This window comes from Melanotaenia boesemani, chromosome 16, assembly GCF_017639745.1.
Source record: "Melanotaenia boesemani isolate fMelBoe1 chromosome 16, fMelBoe1.pri, whole genome shotgun sequence".
Classification (NCBI taxonomy): Eukaryota; Metazoa; Chordata; class Actinopteri; order Atheriniformes; family Melanotaeniidae; genus Melanotaenia; species Melanotaenia boesemani.
Genome location: NC_055697.1, coordinates 22,752,179 through 22,779,370, shown reverse-complemented (window position 1 = coordinate 22,779,370; position 27,192 = coordinate 22,752,179). Strand labels below are relative to the sequence as shown.

The 27,192-nt window shown below is 40.6% G+C and overlaps 1 protein-coding gene across 1 annotated transcript; it reads right to left on the bottom strand.

The window, feature by feature from the left end:
• Window positions 1-6: 6 nt before the first annotated feature.
• map3k21 (mitogen-activated protein kinase kinase kinase 21) lies at window positions 7-27,023 on the bottom strand. Its single transcript, XM_042010271.1, has 10 exons — window positions 25,293-27,023; window positions 12,279-12,459; window positions 12,001-12,149; window positions 11,363-11,538; window positions 8,214-8,454; window positions 7,693-7,815; window positions 6,252-6,402; window positions 3,708-3,802; window positions 2,764-3,594; window positions 7-2,684 (listed from the first exon to the last, which is right to left on the bottom strand). Exons 1-10 carry the CDS (start codon window positions 26,083-26,085, stop codon window positions 2,329-2,331), a joined length of 3,096 nt encoding a protein of 1,031 aa, XP_041866205.1. The 5' UTR covers window positions 26,086-27,023; the 3' UTR covers window positions 7-2,328.
• Window positions 27,024-27,192: the final 169 nt, after the last annotated feature.

Genomic DNA, 27,192 nt, shown 5'->3' with positions numbered 1-27,192 from the left:
ATCATCTTGATTTAAACTTTATTCAAATGTTGATAAACTTGATGCTCTTGATCAATCAGGCATGAAAAACCAATACTGTAAAGAATACAAACACCGTTCACTGGAAGCTAAATCTGACACAGTCAGTGTGACACAAGTATTCAGTGACTTTTTTGCATTTAACAGGAAGTCTTGTCATTAAATTGGGCGACGGCTCTTTCAGAAGCAGTGCTGAACATCTGAGCCGTTTTTCTCTTCAATAGCAGCAGGTTCATTTAGTGGTTTTGGTCCTAAGACAGAGAGGCCTCAGTGCTGGTACGCTCAAACTTGGTCCTGAATCCAGAGGCCTGACTGCTGCACTGGAGACTGGTTTCATAAATAGTATTGCTGTGTTTCGACCAGTGCAGTGGAATGCTTGTTTGGGAATGTTGAGTCATTATAAATCTTAACAGACAACTGTTTTGTTCACTGTTCCTGTGGATGACAAACTGCAAACTGAGGGGGGTGTATAGGACCAGTGCTTTCTATTTACAGATGCCCATAATTCTTAAACTGGCTTGTAGACGCACCTTTTTACAGCCTTATGAGTGATAAGGCCATTAGTGTTGTTCCTGGCTTGGAAGTCAGTGGTCATAAAATACAGAACAAGGAATACTTCATATTCTACACAATCAGAAAACACCTCAGTAGTTGACACATCAGAAATATTTATACTTTCAGGGAATTCATCATTTTCTGCTGATGGATCCTTGAGCCCTTTCAAGTGAACTTCACAGACAGCAGTGAAAAGCTGGCAGCATATAATAACAGTAGAGAACCCAAAGTAACTGTAGTACTGTATCCACAACATTTTCTGTAAAGTAAGGCCTCCAAACTGGCAAGTTCAGAGGTCTAAAGAGGAAACCTGGTATTATTAATCTAAACAGAGAGCCCTTTGAGATAATAAAATAATACAATAATAAAAGGCTAAATTTGTCTTCACTTTCTTTAGCTAAATTAAAAAATCTCCACACCTTCCTGAACTTGTAATGAGTATTTGGCCAGATGGGAAAACCTTTTGCTTAATGTAGCACAAAAAAAAAAGATTGTATAAATTGAAACAAATCTGACTTAACTAAATATGAAAGCTGTTTATGTAACGACTGAGATATGCTGAACAAAAACAATGCTTAAATCTGCACTACTAAATAACTGAACATTTAAACAACAGTTGTAAGGTTTACAGTTAATAAAATGGGACATTTTCGGGCCTTACACTTGCTGTTTGGACACTTGAAAATAATGCTGTCATTACCATTTTATTATCAGCTGTTAACATGGAGATTTCACTATATATTAATTAATTTGGGGCAGGTGTTCCTGATATGAAGCACTCCTCCACACCACTGCAGTGTGGTAAGTACTGAAGCATTACTCAAAAAACGTTTTCTATAAATAAGAAAAATCCATTTCAGAAACACATAATCTCAACCAATGAAAGAAGAGATGGCATGTCTGCCTTGTAAGGTAGGACTTCAGGTGTTTTTTTTCTTTTCTTTTTTTTAAAAGCCGCATCTATAAAATCTTCAGGGCATTCTGGGTGGAAACATACGTACATCCCACTGCGATCCATTATGCAACCTGTCCCTAGAACACAAACTGTACTGCAGCATTGCTAAACAGTCATAAAACAGCAGACAAGCAATAAAAAAGAACTGCCAACATTATGCCGACAGTGGATAAAAAGAAATATTTACAAAGCAAAATGATTTTTTTTCTTTTTTGTTCAACATTTTAAGGGTACATGCATGAATGATTTTTAAGACAAAAAAAATAAAAACAATTCTAAGAGCGTGATCACACAGCTTTGAAACTGACATGGAATGTACTTCCAGCTGGTTTCTACAGTAAGGTCAAGTCTGTTCATATTAAATTACCTATAAAAATATATATAAATAAAAAGGTGAGGGTACTGTGTTGCAAAAGCTGCAGCAGCGGTCAACGTTGAGCTGCACTGACGGAACGAAAGGAGACAGGAAGGAGGAGAGGAAGAGAATAAAAAATGTGGCCATTGTGATTGCGGGATCAGAAAGCCGATCAGGCTCTGGAACGTTCCGCTCAGGTTTCCAAGCTCTGTGTGTTTTCTGGGATGAGATGTGGCAGTGAGGGTGTTCTCAGACTGATATGAGGGTGCATATTCTAGAGCTCTTGTGACACACCAACGTCACAGTGTTCTAGACCTAAGACACAGATCATTTCTACAGTTCTATAAGAACTTGCTGAAATGGAAGCAAAGGCAGTCTGGGTCTAAAGCCTTTGGGACCTCTCAAGGGATGAGCTGCAACTACAGCACACCACTCCTCAGGGCTCCTATGAGAGGAACTCTTTCTCCAGCTCAAAGACAGAGGGCCGTCCCGGGGAACTCTGGATGCGGCAGAGCGGCACAGTGCAGTCTCGTTTCTGGCCCTCTGTGTCCATGTCGAGCAGCGAGCAGCCCACCTCCGAGGACAGTACCATGTTCAGGTTTTGCACCGTCTTCTCCCCAGAGTAGTGTCCCAGGGAGTAGCTCTTGTTGCGACCTCGGAGCAGGGCCCAGGTGTGAGGTTTGGCCCGGAATGACACCGGCCGTGGTCGTGGGATGGCCTCTCCGCTCGGAGGCTTTTCATCCCTCTCTTTCTCCTGCTTCTTCTCTGTGGCAGGAGGAGGCAGAGTGGGTGGGCCATTGGCTGTAAACAAAGAGAACTGTTAGGTAACATTTCTAAAACCGCTTGTTTACTTCCCTTACCCGAGCTTTGTGTTACTCACTGTTGTGGTTGGTGGTGTACTTCTTTCTGCGTAGACGTGTTCCTGTGTTGTGGTTGCTCTGTTCTGGTGGCTGGCTTTGGGTTTGAACTGGTTTGTGTGTTTTAACTGCAGACTGGTTACTATGGTTGTCTGTAAATGCTGCTTTGCCGGTTCTAGGTGGCTCTGTGTGATGATTGACGGCTACTTGCTCCGCCTTCCTAGAGCTGGGCTCCGGCACCTCCACCTCAGACTGTAAGAGGCACTTCGTGGAGTTGCACTCCATAATGGCCGACATGGAGATGAGATTAACAGGTTGGGTGGAGGTTTGATTTGTCGGTGCCTCGTCTTTGCGGGAGCGACCGCTGGGTGGTGAGGTGCTGCGGCGGAACCGTGTCGCTCGCTGAAAGAGGCCCTCCTTCTTTTTCTTTTCTTTCTCCTCTTTAGGAGGCTCTGAATCTTCCCCAGGGGCTGAGTTTTTGAGAGCCTCCCGGATGTCATAGCCGAGCACGACGGACGCCAGCAGCGAACCGCAGCCGTACAGCACAGAGTCCGTCTTGCGGCGAGCTACTGTTCTTTTAAGGCTGTTGGTGGGGGTGAGCTGTGGGGTTGTGGAGGTGGACGAGGTGGACGTGGTGGTGCAGGGGTCGTCCATCGTCTCTGTTGGGCCACCCGGACTAGCTGTGCCGACCCCTGCATCTCCCGGTCCGCTACTTCCACCTGGGCTCTGAGGCTGCGGCTCGTCCCTCCACAGAGGTAGATCAATGTACACCTGGTTGGGGAACTTAAGCTGCTTTGGTTTGGAACTGCTGTCAGGACATTCCTGGGGGAATGCCTCATCTTTACCCGTCCCGGCTAAAAACACAAGAGGCAGAAATCACACCTTGTTTTAACACATGACTGACTCTATCCGATTCCAACATCAAAAATCTCAAATTGCATAGCAACACGATGGATTTTCAGCTCACCTTGTTCAACAAACAGGGCAGCGAGGGGGACAGACTTCTGGGACTTCATCAGGCTGGTGGACCAGGGATTACTGCCATCTGACAGAGGACGCACTCTGAAAACAACACAGGTACAGATGAAAACACAGAGCAGATGTGGAGCCCTTTTCCATTGCCATTTTTTTCTGTCCAATGCTGATACCTGAGGTTGAGGTACCGATATGATTCCTGTGTTATTTTATTAAGAAGTCTAAAAATTCTATTTCATTCTTCAGCCTCACGTGACAGTGACATGGATCTGATTGACATGGGACTAATACATTTTTCTGATTCCTAAAGGATTCAATAACAATAGTTTAGGTTAAATATGAGATGAACCGCGGACTGCTAGTTTCCTCCTTCCCACATGAACGATAAACAAGCGCAACAAGAAAAACAGTGCTAGCAACAGAAAAGCCGATCAGCTGATCCCTGACAGCTGGTCACGGAACAACTGGAGAGAGAGGAGGAATAGAAGCGGAGGAGGAGGAGGCGTATTAGTACAGAACTGCGGGAAAAGTTTTTTTTATTTGTTTTTTCTTTAACTGAAAAAGTGAGTGTTGAACCCTCTCACTGGCAAAAGTGTGGGGGATGAGGGCGCGTTAATTCTGTTTAAAGAATGAACACAATTAATTATATAAATTAGTTATTGCCTTTAATGAGTTATTTTTGGCTGCCTTAATATTTATTTATATAATTCATGTTTTATTAACACATGAAAACCACAATGGCCACAGAACTGTTTTAATTATTGAGTAAATAAACTCAGATCAAAGAATTTCTATCAAAAATCAAAAATATATTGAAATTGGACTTGCAGGGAATTTTTCCACAAAGAACAGGGGCTGTTAATCCAGGGCAATACATTCTGAAATGTTGTCTGTTATATTTCAGTGCTTTACTGGCTTTTTTCTGCAAATTCCTCATGTTTTTCAAAAGCATTTGCCAGCGTTTGTTGTTGCTGTGGTTCGCTGCGCTTTTCCTTTAGGGCCTGGTACACACATAAAGTTTATTTTTAATCTGAAGAGATTTTTTATTTGTTCGAGACCCCACACATGAAAAAATCAGGCATTTAACAGTGTTGATCGTACTGTGTGTGGTGTGCTCCGATAATCTCATCACAGAACAACACACACATAACGATTCTGTCCCGCAACCGATGTAGAATCTAGTCCTCCGAGCCGGACATCTCGCATGACCAAAAGTGATCTAACAAAAACATAGAAGAAGAAACATAGCAACAAATGGAAAACACAAGACTCAGCATGGAGGAGGATATACAAGTCAAAGGAATGATGGTGGTCTTGGGACTATTGCTAACAGAAAAATCGAGAGCTGAAAATTAACAGATTAGAGACAGCATGAACACGGACTTTATATCCTTCCTTGTTCCCCAGTCAACTGCTCTCTGATTGGCTACATTCCATTCCATGTCACAATCCACATCTGGGAGTCGTCTCAGGAATCTCAGGAGTCGTCGGCCTTCCACACACACGTCAAGAGTTTTGGTTGTAAATATTGAACATGTTTAATACTTCAATGGTCGAACACGACCTGTTTTGGAGCCGATTATCGGAACGAATTTGCTCACACCTCAGACCACATGATAATTTTATAGGAAAATCTTATGAGACTCAAGATAGTCAGGTGTTTGCCATCGGGAAGGGGCAACATTGGGATAAAAACAGTCTGATAACCTTTATGTGTGTGCTAGGCCTTATAAAGTTGCTGCTATTAAACGTGGCAGCTAAATGTTAGCACAACAGCACCTACCAACTTAAAACATTTATGCAAGACTGCGTAACTTCCAGTGTCTGCGTGTGGTTGTGTTAGGCAGGAAACAAAGAATTATGATTCAGTATCCATGGTAACGGATGGTGTTTATACAAAAATACTCACTGGTACCGATACTTTTACTTTTGGCGGGATTGGAGAGTATTTCTGATGCTAGTATCGGTATTGGCCAAACTCTAGTAGGTAGTCAGAATGCAATCAAAATTTAATGATGTCACCACTCAGATTATGTGACGCCAGCGTCCCCCGCATCGGGAGGAGCAGGATGAGGTGGCTCAAGGATGGATGGGTAGCTGGATGGAGGTCTACTTGGAAATCAAACTTGAATTTTTTACCTTGAAAACGCCTCTTATAACTTTTTGGGCTAAACAAGCAGCATCATCACACGATCATGTTGCTGTTGAGTGTTGAAGGCATAATTCCTTAACTGTGCCATTTTTTTCTTTTTAGACTTTTGTATTCAACTGACCCCTTAATGTTGTCCTGGAAGCTTCTTCCAGCCTGTATAATTTCATATATGTTATAAATATATGAAATTATATAATATCATAAAATAATGTGTTTAGTAAAAAAAAAAAAAACTTGAATCCAATTTGAACAAGAAACTCAAATCTTTAAATTCTGATTGGTGTTTTCTGACTTCTTACATATTCACAGCAACACACAACTGCTCGAACAAGTTCCCATTTTCAATTAATTAACAAATTAAAGTGTGAATGAAGTAAATCTCACCTCTCAGCAGCAGCAGGTCTTTCTTTGCTCTGTACTGAACTGGGGCCCCAGGTTCTTCCTTTCTTCTTGATTCCTTTTTTCACATCATCAAACTCCTCTGGCCTGAAGAGGGTGCTGCGGCCCCATGTACGGTTGCTCTCATCTTGAGTGACTGTTAACACAGCGATACAAGTGTTACAGCAGGCTGTAGCTGCAGAGGCAGAGGAATGTATTGTTCCATCTGGTAAATACTGACAGTAACAGATCACTCAGGTCTTTGTTCTGTCACACATCTCTATGTTTTTAATCTCCTAACAGGAGAGTTCAGTGATATTAAAGAATAATCTGAGGTGGAAGATGAAATCTTTAATTAAATTTGGGAAGATTTTGACGAATTACATGTGATAGGCATAATCTAAACAATTTTCTCCAAATATCAGTTTAAAAAAAAAACTACAACCCCAAGTTTTCACAAGAAAAGGCCAGTTGTAAAAAGTTTTAAGAAAGGACTGAGAAAGGATGCCATCTGGTTTTGTCTGCTGTTATTATGTCTAATCATCTTTAAGCGCTTGTAGCTTGTAGTCTGTCACAGGCCACACAAACCGTGTTTGTGGTACAGTATTATCACCTTCAGAAACTGGCATGCAGCACACCCAGTACACATCAGGAGAACCCGATCAGTCTGAACACACTGGTTAATATTCCAGGCAAAGAAAGTCAAACATCACATGTCCACAAAGGTATGGACCAATTTATTTTTATAGGACTCTAAGTGTGCTGTAAAAAACATCTAAAGACACTGATTAGTGTAAACATTTACTTCCCACTGAATGTAATCAGTCAGAACTGAAAAATAGTTTCTCAGCTGCATGTTAAATTATTTATCTACATAAATGTTTTGTGTAATAAAAGCCCATGAAAATGAACACCTTCTCTATCTGACCCTGTAGCTCAAAACATCCACTCAAAGTCTGCCTTAAAAACAAAATATGGATTTTTCAACTTATATAAAATTTAGGTATTTTGTGTTTTTTGAAGCCAACTGTCTATAACCAGCAGACCTGTGTCATCAAGAGTAAATGTAACAAAGCTTCTAGCTATCTGAAAGTAATTTCCTATCAAACCATCTCTGTTACCTCTGATCTGAGCAGCAATCTGCATTCTCTGTCTGGATATCTCCATGTAACATAAATGCACAAGAGGAATTTGCTCTAGTTATTACAAGAGTGTTGGTGCATGACTAACGTCTTTATTAAACTGTTCAAACAAATGACTGACTGCTCTGGCTTTTGACCCCATGGCTTGTCACTGTGAGTGACGCCGTACCATGAAACTCCCAGTGAGTTGATGTGTTTTCCTTATTTCATTATTAAATGAGCAGATCTGTCTACATGCAGGACAGATATCTGACAACCTGACTTTTACAGACAATCTGAAAATGAGGAAAGCAAACTGATCTTACGCTGAATGGCTCGCAGCCGAGGGATGAGTGTGGGGCTGCTGGGAGGAGAGGAGCTGGTGCTATGAAGGCTCCGTCTCTTGTCCATGGAAGGCGATGCCTGCACGGTGATCTTATGTTGGAAGTCTAAAATATCAAGCATGGACATGTGAATAGGAGCAAGATTACTAGAGAATACATAGCAAGTTTGCTTTGATAATGCCCCAGTCACACAAGCATCAGACAAAGAACTGCACTGTTCAGGATGGACGGCGATGAGCTGAGAGTTGACTTCAATGCCCCAACTAAACATTAGAGTGACTGTTTAATGTGGATATGCTGAAGCTAGTTTCCTGCTTAAGGTAGATATATCTCCACACTGTTAAAAAGAGCCCAATGTATGAAAAAAGCAGCCACCTTTACTGCCAATTAATCAGAAGTGCATGCAAACTAATTCAAATTCAGTTATCAGAGAATATCACATATTAACCACTTAAAATTTATATTTCAAAATCTGGCCTGGACATCTGGACCTGTTCGCTCACCTGAGGGCAGACTGATCCTGTTTCCATCCTTCAGTTTCAGGCGGGAACGTTTGAATTTGCCTTTCCTCTTCTTTACGTTGGGCTTGTCTTTGTTGAGCTGAAAAATGAGGATGTTGAGCTCCCTTTCCAACACGTTGATCTCCCGTTCGGCCAGCTGCTGCTCCCGGCGCTTCAGCAGCTCCTCCTGAGACTTCTGCTGGAGGGCGGCTCGTGTCAGCTCCTCCTCCCTGGAACGCAGCTCCTGGAGAAACCAAACAGATGTGTTGAGGTTAATCTGGGGTATAGATGACTGTTCTCAGGTTAGAAAGTAAAAAGAAAACATAGTTTTGCAGAGGAACTTTTCTTACTTATCTAGAAGTTAACAACAGAGCATGCTTGATTAAATAATATGAACCAAGTTATTATTATCAGATCATTAAAACACAGCACTGTAAACTAAAACCTTTAATAAACTTTAAAAATTTTCCATTGTTAAATCTGTTTACAGGTGAGGAGAAGTATTAAAAACCCAACAAACTAACACACAAAAAAAAAAAAAAAAAAAGAAAAGAATATGTGTAAGAACACACTTCATAGCTCTGGAGAGAGCTGGTCTAATGAAAGTGTATCACCAGAATCAGTATGAAGCTGGGCCAGTCATTTCCTAAGTTTAGTTCAGTCGCTAAGTTTAGAGTTCTGAAAAAGTTGATTTTGTTTATTTATTTATTTTGAAGGTCAATTTTTTACATTTTCCAGCAATTCATCAAGGTGAACATTTGCATAACCTTTAACAGCAAATTAATACTCAAATTTATATTTTTGTAACACATTATTTAGATGTTATTGGACCACAAAGAACCAAATTATGTTTTGTGACATCATTCTCCAGGGAGGTGACAAACTCACAGCAATTTTTGAGTAACTCATCTTTCATTATAACTTACATATAGGCCATTAAACCAGGTTTGACTAAATCCCTTCAATTTAAATAAATTCTTCAATGAAAATATAAAAACATGAGGGGATTAATCTTTGGGAAAGTATAGTTGGTGAAAGTCAACATTATCTCCCTGCATAAAAAGTCTTTTCTATTTGCCTTTTGCTGCTGTAAATGAGAACAGGTTCTCAACTGACTCACCTGAGGCCTGTACGACGAAGCGTGATTAACATACCCCGGATAAATCTCTCTGTAACTTCAGGATCTGGATAAGCGGTACGACGAAGCTGGTTATTAACTCAGTAATTCAACCCAGGGTTTTCCCACCTCCATCAGTGAGTTCTCACATACAAGGGGTGGTGTCTGCGGCGACCAATCGCAAAACATGGAGAAACTGCAGAGCAGCATACGTCACCATGGAGGAGCAGACAATTATTTTTTACAAATATGAAGAATTAAACGCATCATCCAGTTCAAAAGCAACACTGTTGCCGCAGTAACAGCCAGGAAGTGCTTCCTCACTTTCCTTTATATTTTTTCTGTCTGTTAGCAACATACCTCAAAAAGTTATGGATTTTGATTAATTTTTCAGTAATTCTTAGAAATGGAATAAGGAACAAGTGATTAGATTTAGGGGGTGATCTGGATCATCGTCTTGATCCAAGAAATTTTTAAAGGATTATTTACTAAAGGGAGATACAGACAATTTTGCCATTAGAGCTTCAAACTCAAAAATAATGGCCACAACCATTTGTCATGGGGTGGTTGGGTTGGTAAGTGTTTTGGAACTGCACGTATTCAGTTTAATTGCTTTCAGCTGCAGGAGGTGCATGGGCCTGTTTGGATCTTCCTACCACACCTGCCTCATATCGCCTAATCAAGAGGCTGGGCTTAACTAAACGGACTTGGGAACAAGTACAAAAACATACCTCAAAGCGGTCAGTGACAAGATTTTATGTCTTCATCAAAAGGATGCATCTGTTCATAAAAGTTTCTCTAAATGCTCCTCTCGTGGTCTGTGCACTAAGCTTCGACAGAGCGAACAGGCCATTTTCTATGAGAATTGATTGGTCAGGAGGGGGTGCTTTTATACTTATCTCTTATCCAGTGATTTACCCCAGTAAGTGAACCAGCGTCGTAGTACGGTTAACCCTGAACTTCCTTTATAGGTCAAAAAACGAATCCTCTCTGGATCACTATCCACTACCACCTTCCAGCCATGCATCAGTTTTCCATTTGATCATATAATGATGATCATGTTATTGTCTTTGGACAGAACAGGAACACAATGCTGACAAAACAAAGTCCTTAAACAGGCTTCTAGGATAAGGTAGGAGTGGAAGTGTTAGAAAACTCCATCACTAACAAGCTGTCTACAGGAGATCACTGGTTGTTGTTTCATTGCCACACAGTCATGTCTCCTCTCATGCCTTACCCTTTCTTCACTCCCTCTGTTTTCTCTGTAATTGCTCTCAGCTGAGGAATAATCCTTACTGGATGACTTCAATAAAGCAGCTTTACAGTCAATCCCCTTTAACCACCCACCTAAACACACATTACTGTGGGATGTTTACAGGAAATCTGCTGATGCAGCGGATAATTCTCCAACTGTAATCTTGTGAAATTTGTGATGGGAAAATATTAGCTAACGCTCCAAAATAATTCTTTTCATAAAGACTGACAAAGCAACCATTGAGTGCTTGAATCATTAATCTGGCAGACTCATGAAAATCAAAGACAAAAAAGATGGCTTAGCAAAACAAGTAAACTGGAACAAGGCAGAATACATATTGTCTGTAATACTCATAAAAGCACAAATGAACCCTGCAAAAACGCCACCTGTGCCTGTGCTGATCCTGCTTTCTATAAACACTAATTAACTTCACTTTAAGCCAACAACTCTGGACTTAAACAGGAAGCAGATTAAGGTATTAACAAGGGGGAAGTACACTAAAGAACCTTAGTTTTAATGACTCGTTCTGTTAAACACGTAATTAGCTTATCTATTGAAAGTAACCAATTAAACTTTTAGTCCAGAAAAGCTGGCAAGTACAATGCATCATCATTAGACTTGATTATAGATTAATTTGCACACATCATCAGTTGGAAAAAAAGAAAGAAAAAAAAACAAACAAAACAGAACAGAAGAGTGCAGAAAGAGAGGGAGGTGACATTAAAAATCCTGTTCAACCACCAACCAGTTGTGTATGATACATTTTTTATCCAGCTGTACCTTCTCTTTGGTCCTAAGCTCATCAAACATCTCCTGGATCTCCACACGCCAGTCATCCTGCATGCTGTGGAAGGAGTCCTGCGGCATGGTGGCCATCACCGCCTCCTCGATGGCCGACAGCTGCTCCAGGATGCAGGAGAAGGAGGGACGCACATGGGGGTCCTGGTCCCAGCACTCTACAGCGTGGAGCACAGTGACACATCAACAAACGTTATTACCACATTAACAATGTGTTTTTAATTTGTCCAATAACCTCAGTGTTATTATAGTAAAATCATGAGGTGTAAAGTGATCATTTCATCTGGTTATGAACAGTATGACATGGAAAGCCATCACTGTTGATCAGTTAACCTCTTCACAATCTGTAATAATAAAAACTTTATTTTTACCCACCTACTGTCTAGTAAAAACACACTAATGAAGATTTTTTTTTATGTTAAAGACCTCTTTATGTATAGTTATATTCAGGTGAAATAAATTTAGTAAAAGAAAAAAAAACTTTGTTGAAGGAGCTTTGTCTTTTATTAGTTACTATTTGTGTGTAATCTTGGTTATATGTACAGAATAATCTGTTCTCAAGTCTAAAATTCAGGAGAGATCTTTATAAATTCAGACTGATTACTGGGATTTGTCATCACCTTTCATGAGCTTGGCGAAGGGTTCAGGGCAGGTGGAAGGGATTGGCAGGGTTAACTTATTGACTGCTACACCATAAGCAACAGCCAGGCCGTCAATCCCTCGGTACGGCACCTCCCCAGTCAACAGCTCCCACAGTAGGACACCGTAGCTGGCGAACGGCACAGACACAACCAAGATGAAGTAAAAAAAAAAAAAAAAAAAAAGCACTGAGGAGCAATGTCTGCCAGATGAATGATGAGATATCGTATTCACTGGGTCTGGGTGACATTTCTCATACCTCCAGACGTCACTGCCTTTAGAGAAGAGAGATGACTTGATGACTTCAGGGGCCATCCAGGAGTAGGTGCCTGCTGCTGACATTTTTGTGGTTTTATGCCACTCCCTGGCCAGACCAAAATCTGTGATCTTCAAGGTCTTCCTCCCGATGTCGTCATTCTCGATTATTTCAAGTAATAAAACTGAACGAAAAACAAGGTACATTAGAGTTATTATAATACAATGAGGGAAATACAACAGGAAGGCAAAAAAAAGTGGAAAGACAGGGTTTAGATCAAAGCCACAGATGTGAGGAAATAAAGGAGAACAGAAGAGAGGAAGACACAAAGCAGGCAAGGGGGGGGCAACCTTGCAAGTGAGGAGATGTTAGTTGATATTCAAGAGAGACAACAGTGGTATGCAGGTCATTTATTACCGTAGTAACATAGGGTTGACAGCACCACAAAGCACTTATCCTCCGGTCCTAAAACTGTTTAACTCATTAAAGACAGAAGGAACCCTCCAAACCTGCTGGTAACGCTACACCTGGCCTGAGTGAAGCCACAGCCCACTGATGTTTGAAGTCAAGACCATCAGTGCCAATCAGATGTAAAAAGACAACAACTCACAAACACACACTGTTTCACACTACGCCTTACTCAATTGTAAACAATTCTGGACTGTAAACAACTGAAATCTGATGCAAAACTGGCAACATTCCTTCTAGACTGGTACGTACAAAGCTTGTATAGATAATGTGGTGGATGCAGCTTGTGTTTTAGCTATTACTTTTCTTAGCTACTGGCTGTGTCTCTGTGATGAGTATTCTGTTCGGTAAGGATGAACAATCTAATGAGGAACCACAGTGGATTAATGAGGACATCTTTTGGTGTTGATATCACACAACTGATTAGTGAAAGTGTTGATGTGTATACCATTTTTTGGTAAAAACAAAGCGTTGTATGATTTAAAACGGTACACATGTAACAGCAGATGTGTTCTCATCAGCTGTAAGATCAAAGTTAGAGTATGCTCTTCTGTTTGTTCATCACTTATTTTTCTTGATTTTCAGTTAAAATGAAAGGAACCAGTAATGACAGACAACAGAGATGATAAACAAGTGTGTTTTTTTCTCTTCCCTCTCACTGCCAACCAGTAGGGTGGAAAAAACAGAAACATCCATCTATTTTCTACCACTTATCCAAGGTCAGGTCATAGAGGCAACAGTTCAGGAGGGAGACCCGGTCATCCATCTCCCCAGGGACACTTAACAGCTCCTCCTGAGGGATCTCGAGGCATTCCCAGTCTAGAGAGAATACATAATCCCTCTACCAGGTCCTGGATCTGCCCTAGGGTCTCCTCCCAGTAAGATGTGCCTGGGAATGCTCCAAGGGGAAGTGACTAGGAAAGCATCCTAATCAGATGCCCGAACCAGCTCAGCTGACTCCTTTCAATATGGAGGAGCAGCCGCTCTACTGGATGTGTGAGCGCCTCACCAGGTCTCTTGGACTGAGTTCAGCCACCCTCCGAAAAACAAACAAAACAAAAAAGAGCCCGCTTTGTCCACCTGGGGGGGGGGTGGCAGCACCAGTTGGGAGTTCCTGGCCCCCTGGGGCCTGTGCCCCATAGAGGATGTCTGTGTCCTATGGCTGGATGGGCGGTTGGCTCTGTGACAGGTTGGCTGGGATTCCTGCTCTGGGGTGGTGGCTGGTCCCACGGGTCCGGGGGGGTCCCAGGGTCTGCCTCTGATCTTTGCAATGACCTGGTCGCATTTGCATGATCACTGATCAGTATTCATACCTGTTATTTTGCCCCCACATTTACTAACCTGCATGCCGATACAGTCACTGTGACGCCTTGTGGGTTTAATCACCAGCGACTGCAGTTACGTTCATATATTTCTTTGTGTGGATGTTTTGTTGTTGTGATCCATGATTTCTTTTTCCAGCTTACCTTTTAATAGGTGCTCCTGCTGATTATCAGCTTTGTTTTCTTGCAAATGTTACAGGTGGTTTTCTGTTTTCTTACAGGTGTAACAGCTGGTTGTCTGGTTTTTCCTGTTTAGATTTCCCATCTGGTGCTGTTATTTTCTATCTGTTGTAGCCTAGCAGTTTCTCTTTTTTCTTTTGCTCTCTTCTGTTTAATTTCCCCTTTCTTTTTTCCCTCACCTCCTTGGTCATGTTCAACATTAATATGTAAATTCAACAACAGACAAATCTAATAATAAAAATGTAATAATTAAATTATCAAGAGGGGCCTTATATACATAAAGCTCCTCTTGGTAAAACAAATTTGTTCAGGACAACACAGCAGCTAGACCCCCATCCTGCTTGCTGTGATGCTGGACGGGAACATATAACTGGTCTGGTAAAATTCTACCCCCCTGCGGTGAACGATAAAACTATAGTAATAAGAGCTTGAACATACAATCCATAAGATGTGTTAGTTTAAACAGGTTTTAAGCCTGGAGATGCTAAAACATACTAAATAGACTTATTTTGGATATGAAAACCTGAATTAACAATTAACAAATTACAGATGAAGATACAGAATTACAATTTACAGCTTCTTATGACACATACATTTTGTACATCTTTGCAGTCTGTTCTAGTGCAATACTTTTTGTCCAGCGGTGGGTGACATTACAGGACACAGCACCGGGCCCTTTGTCACCACTGGTTCTTTGGTGTATGTAAGGTGTAAAATCAAAGGATCCAGCAATGGGTCATTTTGAATTTACTTTATTTTTAACTACCAACATGATCAGTTTTGGTGTACTCAATAAGTGAGACAAACTAAAAATAGCTGACAGTTAAGCTATGAATAAAAGATTCTGGAAAATGCATGAATTGAGTGAAAAGCTCATAAAATCTAAACCAATCAAACTGCGGTGAAATGCAGACTGAGAAAAACAAGAAGATGCAAAGTTGGTGCAGAGAAAAACTTTTCCTGAATTATTAATCAAAGCAGGAGGGAATGAATCTTTGATCCTGTGCAGACAGCAGGGTGAAAATTCAGGAGCAGCAAATTTTTATGTGTGTCAAAGTCCAGCTGCCAAATATCCAAGCCTTTTTGAAAAAAAGGACAGTTTTCTTTCCCATGAAGTGAGCACAAACAGCCAAAGCAGATTCTTTGATCTTTTTGGTGTCATTTTATACATTTGGTTTTGCCAGTGCCAAGATCTTGCATTACCCGCTATCGAATTTCATCATTTACACACAGATTTATTGCTGAACCTTACATCACTGATGTGCTGAATTCACACTTAGAGTTAAAAAAAATAAAAAATAAAAAAAAAAATCTGTCTTATGTTGTCAAATACGTCATGTTATGACAAAATTTCGAAGGACAAAGGCTGTATGTATAAATATATGCAATAAAATGAAGGCATGACAGTTTCCTGACCTACTCTGCATTGTGTGTGTGTGGTATTACTACTAACTAACCTGCAATTTATACCTTCAGTTTAAAACAAATCAATTCTACACTTCTTTTTTGTTGTTTTTAAATATGAAATCAGGGTTTTCACTGGTCTTTGCTACAATGCCCATGGTGAATTAATCCTCCTGTGTGCAGGACCAAAGAAAAATGACAAATACTCGATCAATTGTTTTTTTGGTTTTAGTGTTTGGAGCTGAATGACTTTGTATGGGGCTAACAAAAATGGCCAAAAGCTTAGCCACAGTGACTAAATAGCCCCAAAGAAAACTCTGTGAAGATTTACCAAGTATAAATGTACTGATTTTCAGTCTTACAGTGTTACCAGTTATGCAGTCAATGTGACAGAGTTACACCAGAACTGTTGACGGATGTAGGAAAGCTGCAGAGCAATATAGCAGCCAACCTGAAGAACTGATTGTTTGCTTAGAAACTAGCTGAATATCCTTGAGCCAGATGAAAAGAAAGGCTAAAAACTAAAAACAAGAACATCAAGAATCTCCTTACTACAAAATCTACACTCAGATTACATAAAACTATTTATCCAACAAGCATATAAACAATGTGGGTTAATGAGGAACAAATTTCATGCTCACAATGGATGCAACTAGACTTAAAGAATTAGTCAGTTAGTTTGATAAGAGGCAGGAAAGTCATCACTGCTCCTAATAAATGTTATGGAAACAAAGAGGAAGATGGATAAGTGTAAATGACTTAGGTTAATTGCTCAGTACTCGAATCACTGTTCCTTTCCATCACATCCGGATACATCTATGACACAAAAACTATGAAGATTAAATCTCAATACCCACAAAACTCTTATCTCTCAACTATGAGCATGCTTACAAAAAAACAAAAAACAATCCAGGCTTCCAGGAACAAGATGTTACACGAATACACTGTATGCATACATTACCTCCTTTCAGACAATGGTCATAATTATATCAGCACAAAAAAAAAGACATCCCAGTGAAGCCACCACCGATCCCATTTGGTGGTTCATACCAGCTTATTAGAGCTGGTCTGGCATTACATCACTTTGTGCTTTAAAACTGCAAGTCAGTGCCAAAGAATCAGCTGAATTCTAAGAAAATTCTTGATTAGAGTGGCGGTTCCCACCATTCTGGTTGTTTTTTAAAAACACACATCAGTTATGCAACTAACACCACTGCTGGCTGATAGGGAAGCAAAACAAAGGCACATTATTGACCTTGAGACTCATTCTCCAAAAGCTACTTTTGCAATCTGATCTGTCCTGGTGTACTTAACTGTTTTTAACTTCAACTATCACCCAGTTAATACACCTATATGGCAACCGCAAGTATTACATTTGGCCTCAAATAATTTCAAGCAGCATTTTAAGCGTAGCGAGACTCCTGTAGATCTTCATTAACAGAAGGGGTTTTGGTGCCATTACTGGCCCCAGGCACAGAGGGGATCCTCTACACAGCATATAACAATGGGAATTCCATTACAAACAGGTTTCACTAGACCAATGATATACTTCAACTTCCTGTTGTCAAGTCCTCTCTCAGTGATTCCATGGATTCCTCCCAGCAGACTATGGGCCTACAATGACTTGAAGGGTTAGTTACACAAACTAAGGAACAGTGGTTTTGGGATAAACTTGTCTGTGTTGATTGGCCTATAGAATATCATGCCAAATACTTTCTTTGTAGCGCCATGTTACTTCAGTGTCAGCCCTCTAGAAATTTCTGATAAAAGACCTACCTACTGTCTACATGACTCCATGTTGACGTTATGCCACAAAAAGCAACTTTAAACATCTGCCAGACACTTTCTTTGACGACCATTAGGAGTCAAACTAATAACAGAGCACAGCTTATACCTACTGATACCTACTGATTATATTCAGAAATATATTACTGTTAGTCATTAAACCTAATCTGTCTATAAAACATAAAAAAGTAAACAATGGGGCCAGAGCTATTGATCATTTCCTGGATAAACTGAGAAAATGCAGCTTAGTTTTACAGTTCAAGCCAATTTATTCTGCTGGAAATGTGTTAAATATCTTTGAAAAAATAAACTAATAAAGCGTCCCAAGTTCCTGGATGCAAGATGCAACAGAGAGAAAGAAAAATCTCTTCTTTTAAACATTATAAAATAGCACACAAGTACTGTACTTGTGCTTCTGGAAATAAAAACATATGTACCAAATAGTAAAAACAGAGGAATGTAACAAGGTGCCTTCAGCTTGTGTCAACAAAGGCACGACCCATTCAGTCACTTAAACATTAACAGCAAGGTTTCCACCAGAAAAAAAAGCATCTCTGTCTCTTCACCAGGTAGTTTATTTACCACATATCAAGCCCCCCCAGCACATTTTACTAAAAGCTTACTTTTGCTCTTTGGTCTTCTGCGGGGGGGGATTCTGCTTTCTAAGCATTGTATTCATGCTCTGTTTACCACAAGCTGAAAACCATCTGATACCATTAACCAGTCAATAAACTGGTCTGCGTAAAAAATGTTCTACATGTAATGGAGGAATATCTCTTCTGTCCTTAAGTGTTATAATACTGAGCAAACACAGTAAAATTCTCAGACAGCAACAGCCAAAAAAGAATAATTCACTGCCAGACAAGCTGTAAAAAAATAAAGAACCAGGGAAATGCATGTTAAAGGGTCTCATGACCCCTTCAACAATCTAATATAAGCCTCACGTCTGCATAGTGTGTCTCAAGCTTAAGAATCGAAATACAGCACAAAAAACTTGATTTCAAAGTGCTCGAGTGTCCCGCATCATTAACAAGATCATTATTTTGATATGGGGTTAATGTATTAAAAGGAGAGAAAAACAAAGCTTGTAAAAGTGACGTGTTGGGCTACCACAGTTTCACTGCTTTGGCAACAATCCTGGACTGATGGAACAGAATTAATTTAAGAGATTCCCTCATTTGGTGCTTTTGCTACCATGAATGAGAACTCTAACATGTTTAAGGCCATACCATGTGACTCGTAAAATGTTTATTAAATTGTTCTATGAGCCATCTTGCTCGGTGGATGGGGGCACCATCACTCTGGAAGAGACCACTCCCATAACAGATTAAAGTGATCAAACAAACAAGATTTAGAGTCTTGAAGGTAAAGTCCATCATTTATAATTAAAGCTCATGTTCTGATCTCTCAAATGGCTTTGATTACATATTTCTAATTTATTCAGAGGCTGAGAAATAACATGTCTTAATGGAGGGTCTAAAGTTTGCCAGAAAGGCTCAGATTTTAGATGTACTGAATGGGGTTAAGTTCACCTCTTACGATCTCCTGTGTGTGATTTTTATGGGTTCAAAAATGTTTGAAGTTTATTTTCCATAATCAGGAGCCTATGACAAAATATAGAAACCACCCAAAGTATAAGATGTTTTCTCAAATGTCCTGAAAACTTCAGGCCAGTGGATTGCGAGAATGCAGATGTCTACAACATTTACTTCAGACTTGTTTTCCCTTGTTCCTTGTACACAAAACATGATGTGTCTCCCCCATCATTTTCAATTACAACTCACTCGATTGCCACCATCTACTTTTTTGCCTCTCTCCCACACAGCTGTGACTGTCATTTTCATTAACAAAGTAACCTAATTTGTCTTCAGGGACATTGCATTCCATCAAAAAAAAAAGGGAAAAAATTATCATTATGCACATCAATTTTAAACTTTTGATAAGGATACTGAGCGTAAATATTTGGTATGATGAACATTCCACGTTAATGTGGCCAAATGTCTGTGTTACCTCTTAAAAAACATTAAAGAAGACTAAAAACACTAGCTATCGATTCAATAATCTATGGTTTTTCCTGAGTAAATGAATCCTCATCATATGGCCTGTGAACTTTGCAGTGACAAGTTTACTACATCTAAAAATAAAAGTCATAACTCAGATTGTGTTGCTCTCTGCTGCCTTTTCCGTCTATATTTTCTCATCTCTCTGAAAAGAAAATGTTTTGAAGAAGAGGACAACAGCTTAACGCAATTGGAGATGGATCTGCCTCCAGGACAGACCCCACCCTCAGCCCAGCCTCCATTTAATTCCCCTTTCCAACAGTGGATCTTGAGGCAGACCCATCTTTCATGATGGGACAGTGGGAAGATCAGAAGCAGAGCTGCTCTCTTCAAAGCAGGTCCCACGCTTCTTCCCATTGCTTTCCCCCCTCGAGGTACAAAGGAGAGAAAAAAAAAGCAATTTTTTTCTTTTTTTTTGGGGGGGGGGGGGAATATTCCTTCCAATTAAAGAAACACGTCAACATTAAGATCAAAAGCTTTAAATGACATAACAGTTATATTAACCCTCAAAATGTTCAGCATTACTACATAGACATTATATTAAGGGTGGGAATCTTTAGACACATCACAATACGGTTTTATAATTTTTCAATTATAAAATGATTGATGCAACTTGATGCATCTTTTTTCCCTGTATGGCTTGACAACTGCTACTTTCTGAGTGGAAACATGTAACATGGTTTCTAATATTTGTTATGACAAACAACAAAGAACACCAACGATAGTTTATTTTAAAGGGTCTATTTTACTTTTTACTTTAGAGTATGTGCTTTCCCAACATGAATGAAAACCATGTATGACGTTACAGAGCAGTGATAAAACATTCAAACACAACACCAGTTTCCTAACTTCAAACAGAAATAATGTTTACGAATTTTTTAACAGTCTAAGCATCACAGCATAAGACAACTTCCTGTGGTAAGCAGAAACAAACTCTGCTTCACACACATTCAGGGCCTGGTCTGTCTCTCCTGGTGGAAATGAGAGTGCCTGCAGGCATGCTGCTGGATGGGAAAAGAATCAAGGCTAATAGTCGACTAAATCCATCTATCATGGTCACATCTCTGGGCCACTTGCTCTTTGTCTGTTCTCTTCCTCTCGTGGTTTAGGTCTATAAAGCTTGAATTAACCCACAGTGTGGCTAATTATAACATATCAGATGTTTAAGGTGTGCATTTAGTGCCTTTTGCTGTATAAGCATCCATCATTGTGCTAGTGTGCTGCGGACAGGAATGCAGAGGTTGATTTGGAAAGCAGCTCTTCTCAGCTGTGGGCCCTTTTCCTTTTCACCCAGCCCCTCAACAATAGGTGCAGTCAGAGAGAGGTCATAAAAAACACAGTGAAAGCATCTCAACTCCTCCTCTCTCCCCTCTTCCCATTCTCTCGTCAGAGAAAAGACAGGCAGTAACTGTCTGTGTATCACCAGGGGTAAATGTGGGAAGCCAGAGCAAGTTGCCCTGCAACACCTAGTCAAGCTTTTGGTAATTTTACCTTTAAGATTCCACTTATAAAAAAAACAAAAAAAGTAAGACAACTGAAAATTAAGAGGACAAAATAATTCTTTTAAAGGACCCTTTTTATTAGCTACTTCAAGTTCTTCTCTTGTGAGGTTCATTATGACCTACGGTAGTCATTAAAAACAGGGTTTAAGAGATATTCGTTTCTACTGTTGTCTTTAAAGAGGAACTAAACAGTAAAAATAACTTATTCTAATTAGTGTTCAAAGCCAACAATACTTCTGTAGGTTCTCAAATATACATTTCATTACCTCAGGAGTGTAAACATAACTGCTCTGCTGTTGTGTACCGAGCAAGTATCCCTGATATGGCAGGGATTTCTCCCAGTCATTAGACAGATGTTAATGATCAAAGCAACTTACTGTAATCTGTTGCCTACAATAATACACTGGTTTTCTACTAATAATTTGAGAAGCTATTTTTGGGAGATAAAAAAAAGGTGTAAAAAAAGTGAAATGTTAATTTACTAAAACTTTAAAATTTAAACTTTCTTTTAGTACTAAGTGCTACTCATACAGAAATGGAAATAACTCATCTATATTAACATTATCACTATCGCCTGGTGACGTTAATCACAAGGTCAAATTGAGCCTTTCGGTAACGTGATGTGTAACGTTATGGTTTTCCTACATCTGTATTACTTCCAGCATTCCAGTTTAAAGAAAATCAAGTACAAAAAACCTCTCTGTGCTGCAATGCTTATCAGGTTTTCATGGGTGTAGAGGAAAATGGGTGCATTCATAGAAAAACAGGAAAGTTATGATGAAGCCCAACAATAGCTTCAAACTGATGGGAGAATGCTGTCGCACACGCTCCGAACGAAACTCCATCGGTTTCAGTTGCATTTAAGCACACATTCCTGGCATACAACCGTTCACACCAAGGAGTAAAACTCCATAGTTAATGCGGGTTATGAGTACTGGCTCAGGGCCAAGCTTCAAGTGTTTGTTTTTGTTGCTCTTATCTGCTGTTCTGTAAACTGTCAGCCCCAACTCAAAGACAGGCATTCAAATCGAAGTTTTGAGGATAAATAGCACAAAAAAAAAAAAAAAAAAAAAAAAAAAACTCAAGACAAATTAGGTGAAAAAAGACAAACGTCCTGCAGAGATAAAAATGGGCTAGCTTGATATTATGTAACCTAATGTAGGCATTTAAAACAATAAATCTTATAATTGGGTTTAAGGGACATGTGTATTTATTCATTAAAAGTATATTTACAAACTCTGAGCATGCTTTAGGATAGCAGCCTGACAGAGCCTACCTCTAGAAACTACTAACACAACGCGGAAGTTGCTTTACAGCAGTACTGTGTACATTTTAAAGTTTAAAATTGCGTCACCACATTTTTAGTACACTGCATATGCAAGCCAGACAATATTTGCTGGCATGAAACCTTCTTAGCCAGATTGATCTCTTCAAAAAGTTTATGATACAAGGATTAAGTTTGAAAATTATGTTGCCTGGAAAGCAGACATGAAAAATAATAAGCATCAAGTGGGAGCAGACTGGAATAAGGAGAGGAAGGAGAAAAAAAGTAAGAAGGGAAACCCCCTCAGTTTGTGGCAATAAAAGAGTACCGCTGCTCTCTGGGAGATTAAATATGAACAGAACAAAACAAAACGAGGGCTTTGAGACCCTCAGAGTCCTAGCCATTCTTTTGGCCACAGTAGCCTAGCAACCACTGCTTGACCAGTCCATTGTGTAAACGTATGTTAAGCTTTTATCCCTCATTAGCAACATTCCTCCCTGCAGGCTGGGATTTTACAGATTACGTTGAAAAATACAAAAGAGATTGGACAAATCTTGCTGACTTCCAACATATTACTTTACAGGCTAATCATTGATCAAATAGCTGAATATTTGTCTGCGTGGAGCATGTGTACACTGTGAGTTGATAAATGACAAGCAAGAGTAAACGAGCAAAGCTAGTTAGGCTTTCTTGTTTTTCATCTCTGTACATCTACCTGTCTATACTTTGGTTAGCACCGAAAGGAAACGTGACAAAGAAATACAGCCACATTCTGATATTTTCCTCATTAAACACCAAAAAAATAAATAAACCAAATGCAGATTATTAATTTATGGCAGTGTATCAATTTAACTCGCTGTGTAGTTAAACTCCTGTTTATCTTTCTAAATTGACTAACACACATATAATGCTAAAACAATTTAAAAAGGCATACCAGCAGATGCAATGCCTTCTCCAAGCAGCATCATTATAGTTTGTTTTTTTCCCTTTCATTTTTAAACTGGGAAAACAACCCAACACACCCCAGGGTGCCATTTGAGTGTTTGTGTGTAAGAGAGTGTCTTTTGTGAACTCATTGCCCTGGTCCTAAGTAAACATATGCAGCTTCTTTCACTCTCCTTATTTAGATAACACTGTATGTTGACTACACATGTTCAGACCTCTGACCCTGATTCAATCCTCTACATACAGCGACTAAGAGGCAGAGTTTAGCTTCTATATCTGTCTCAATCCTAGCACTAGGTCAGTTCAGGCTTCCAGGACTCATAAAAGCTCAGTGCTGCAATAAGCACAGTATGAATGGCTTCCTCTGGTTCCAGTTTAAAATTCTTCCTCTTTAGTTAATGCTTTCTATTGGTCACAGTGAGGTGGCAGGGTAAACACACCGACTTGTGTTAGCAGCAACGTGCCTGTCTGAGGGAGTGTTTGTATATTAACCAAACATCCGATTAGCTGAAACAATCTCAACAGCAGTTAAATCTTTTTTCTCCATCTGCCCCATAATTAAGTGCTAATCCGCATCTTAAATAAGACTAGTTGCAGGGTTGGGCGCATCTACTCAGTTATAACATATCAAAGGTGTTACAAAAAAGAAACAAGGTACAATTCAAAATATGATTTAAAGGGTGAATCAGTTTTTATTCTTAATCCACAAGATCTAACTGAGTAAAAATAAAACTCATGGACTTAAAATTGTTTAAGAATGTTGACAAGAACAGCTTTTTTTGCAATAATTGCACTGACATCTGCACCATGTATTTAAATCATTAAAATTTTTAGGATAATCTCTGTTTTCAAATTTCCTGCACAGATTTCAAGACCCTTCAAAATCAGTGCAAACTCTCTCGTTCAAATCCTCAAAATGCCTGACTTGGTGCTCCTGGCTAGTCTAGTGTGTGTACATTTCACAGGTTACACAAGTTCTGTCTTTACATTCACACACTGACTCTCACAGCTGGAGATAAACAGACATCATTACACCACAGCTTCTCCACACATGGTCCCAGGCTGATAAGGGTCTCTGATCACAAAAGGGAGAAGTAGTGTTTGGGTCATATTACAAACACCTGAGTTGCAGTGAGTAGCCTGTACCAGTGCGTATGTGACTCAAACCCTTTTTCTCCTATCCATTCATTATTCAGTCCTGGGAAACTAAAGTTTGCTGGCCTGTTGTCAATTACCAGGACTGGCACAGTAGGCCTACTGCTCTGAACCATGCTGAGCTTGTTGTGTTGCAGTAACTCTTGAAAGTGAGCTTTTCAAATAGAACTAAATCTATTTCATTTCCCAAAAGATGAATGCAAGGAGCAAAACTACAGACATTCCCCTCAAAGTAATCATGTTCTTGCTTCCTTAAAAGTTATCTCTGCCTTTATGCATTAAGTCCTCAATTTTTTTTATTCCTGTGATTTCTGGGATTGGCTGAGGCTGTTCAAGCACATGGCCTGACAGTGTGTACGAAGCGTGTCTAGTTATATGTTTGGTAAATCAGTGTCGTTATTTGAACATTTCAGCTTTTGTTGGAGAAGGGGGCTGGGAAGGTGTGTGTGCTTTAAAGGAAGAGGGGGTAAGTGCAGGGGGAGCGGCCCAGCTGAGCAAACTCTTCACTTTATTTCACATCCTCTCGACGTTATCCACCCCACCGCTTCATGCCCTGCCGACTTTTTCCACTATTTTCAATTAATCTTAAGGGTATCATTGTGCTGGTTTTAATGTGAAATGTATGTGGATTATGGGATGTCAGCAACTTCAAATTATGATGCAACAGTGCTGCCTTTTGACAAAGCCATAGAGCTGCGTCATAGAAGAAACAATAATTATCATAACAAGCTGCAACACATGGAGTTGTCAGACTACTGAGATGCTGTCTGAGATGTAAGCAGCTTTAAAGAATAGCTCAAACATTCCTTTAACAGAAACATACATAAAACCAAGTAATGCATGTGCAACAGGTGCACCGTCTGCCTATGTTCCTGAGGATTTGTAAAAACTCTGTATTAATCACACATAAAGACACTGCAATCTTTGCTTACTGTTGCTAGACTTCAGGTCACGATGGATAATTGGTACCACGGTCTCCTCGTGTAGATAGTGCATCCCGCGTGCGATCTGCACAGCCCAGTTAACCAGAATGTGTGGAGGGATGCGTCTTCCGGTCAACACCCGGTTCAGTGTTCCGCCTCGAGCATATTCCATGACCAGGCACAGGTTGGGCTCCGCCAAGCACACCCCTTCCAGTTTAATAATATTGGGGTGCTGCAGCATGGAAAAAAGCTTAGCTTCTTGCTTAACACTGCTGGCAGTAGCCGTTATGTCCTCATCTGGGTCTTGCCGGGCAGCTTTCACTGCGACCTCTTGATCTTTCCATGTGCCCCGGTAAACTTTGCCAAATCCACCCACGCCTATGATCTCCTCTAATGTCAGTTCGCTGAAGGGGATCTGGACAGGCGAGCTCGGGACTTGCTCTGGTACCCCCACCGACCCGCTAGTTGCAGGGAGATGGTAAATAGCGGGCTGGTACGTGACATAATTGGAGGGGAATATCCCGACCCGGTGGTTGATTTTGCCTGTCCACCATCCTTCGTCCCCGGAGATCGCAGCGTCCTTAGACAGGACCTCTACCACGTCTCCTCGTCTGAGGCTGAGTTCGTCCTCGCCGCTTGCCTCGTAGTCATACGCGGCAGTCCACAGAGATCTAGTCGGGCACAGCGGGGCAGAGTGAGCCCACGCCCGAACTGTTGGGGACTCTGTCCAAGCATGCTCCCCGGTCCCACCGCCGCCCGGCCGCCCTTCACCGTTTGGGAAAGCGGCCTGCGAGACATCCATTTCTCGGTGGTCGTAGCGGCACCATAGGGTGCAGAGCTTTTAAAACAAAAGTTAAAAATTAAAAGAGTAAAATGTAATTTTCTGAAATCCGCATGCTGTCACATTAGCGAGACAATCCGATGAGAACTGCGAGGATTTCCATGAACATCAGAAAGCAGAGTTAAACTACGTCCAAAGTCCTGTGGGAGAGACACAGTGTGTGTCCACAACCCCACTATCCACGTCGCCACTCCGGTAAAAGTGTGAGGGTCAATGAGTAGCTAGCGAGGTTGCTGGCTAAGGTTAACCGAAATACAGTTTAGTAAGTGCCACCACTTGTTGACGGCAATGTGGCAATATGAAGTTGGAAATTATCCGTCAATGGCTCAAATAATTTCAGCAATGAGATAAAAACCAGCTCTCAATAGTTACTGTCTCTACGTGAGGTTAACGTGAGCATGCTAAAGTTAGCTCTTTACCACTAGAGCTAAGTTACTAAGTTTCCGCAGGTGCCGCAAGAGGTGCACCTGCCCAGTCCACTCCGACCAAACACACAGAGCCTCCGAGGGGCTGGTTTCCCTTTCAGAATCGCTATTAAATTGCATGCAGTAACCAGAGAGCGAAAATAAAGTTTGCCTGGTCGCTTTTGGACTTTTATCCGGAATTCCGACTGCATTCCAGACTTCTGGCTAACGGGTTAGCTTAGCATTGGTCAGTCCGTTGATTGGCAAAGCGTTTGGAATAGTTGCTCCTCTCCTCTTTAATACCGCTTACTCCAAAGTTGATTATTCCCACGGGGGTGGGTGCGATAAACAGCATACGATTGAGCACTTAGAGAGCGGACAAAGCATCCCGAAATCCAACGCGAATATAAGTATATCTATATTTTAATTAAAAGAAAAAGAATCCGTAGTTTAGTGAAAACAAGCCCTCCCCCGCCGTTGTTGTCGCCAAGCGGAGTCGGTCGCAGCAGTGGCTGGAATCTGAGGACGCTGCTGCTGCTGCTCCGAGCAGACTGTGGGACATTCTGATTGGGTGGCTGCGTAACATGTGACCGTCGCAGCAGTTGGGGGAGGAAGGAGGAGCCACTGTAGGAATGTGTGAGGAGAGCGCGCTTTCATGGAAATT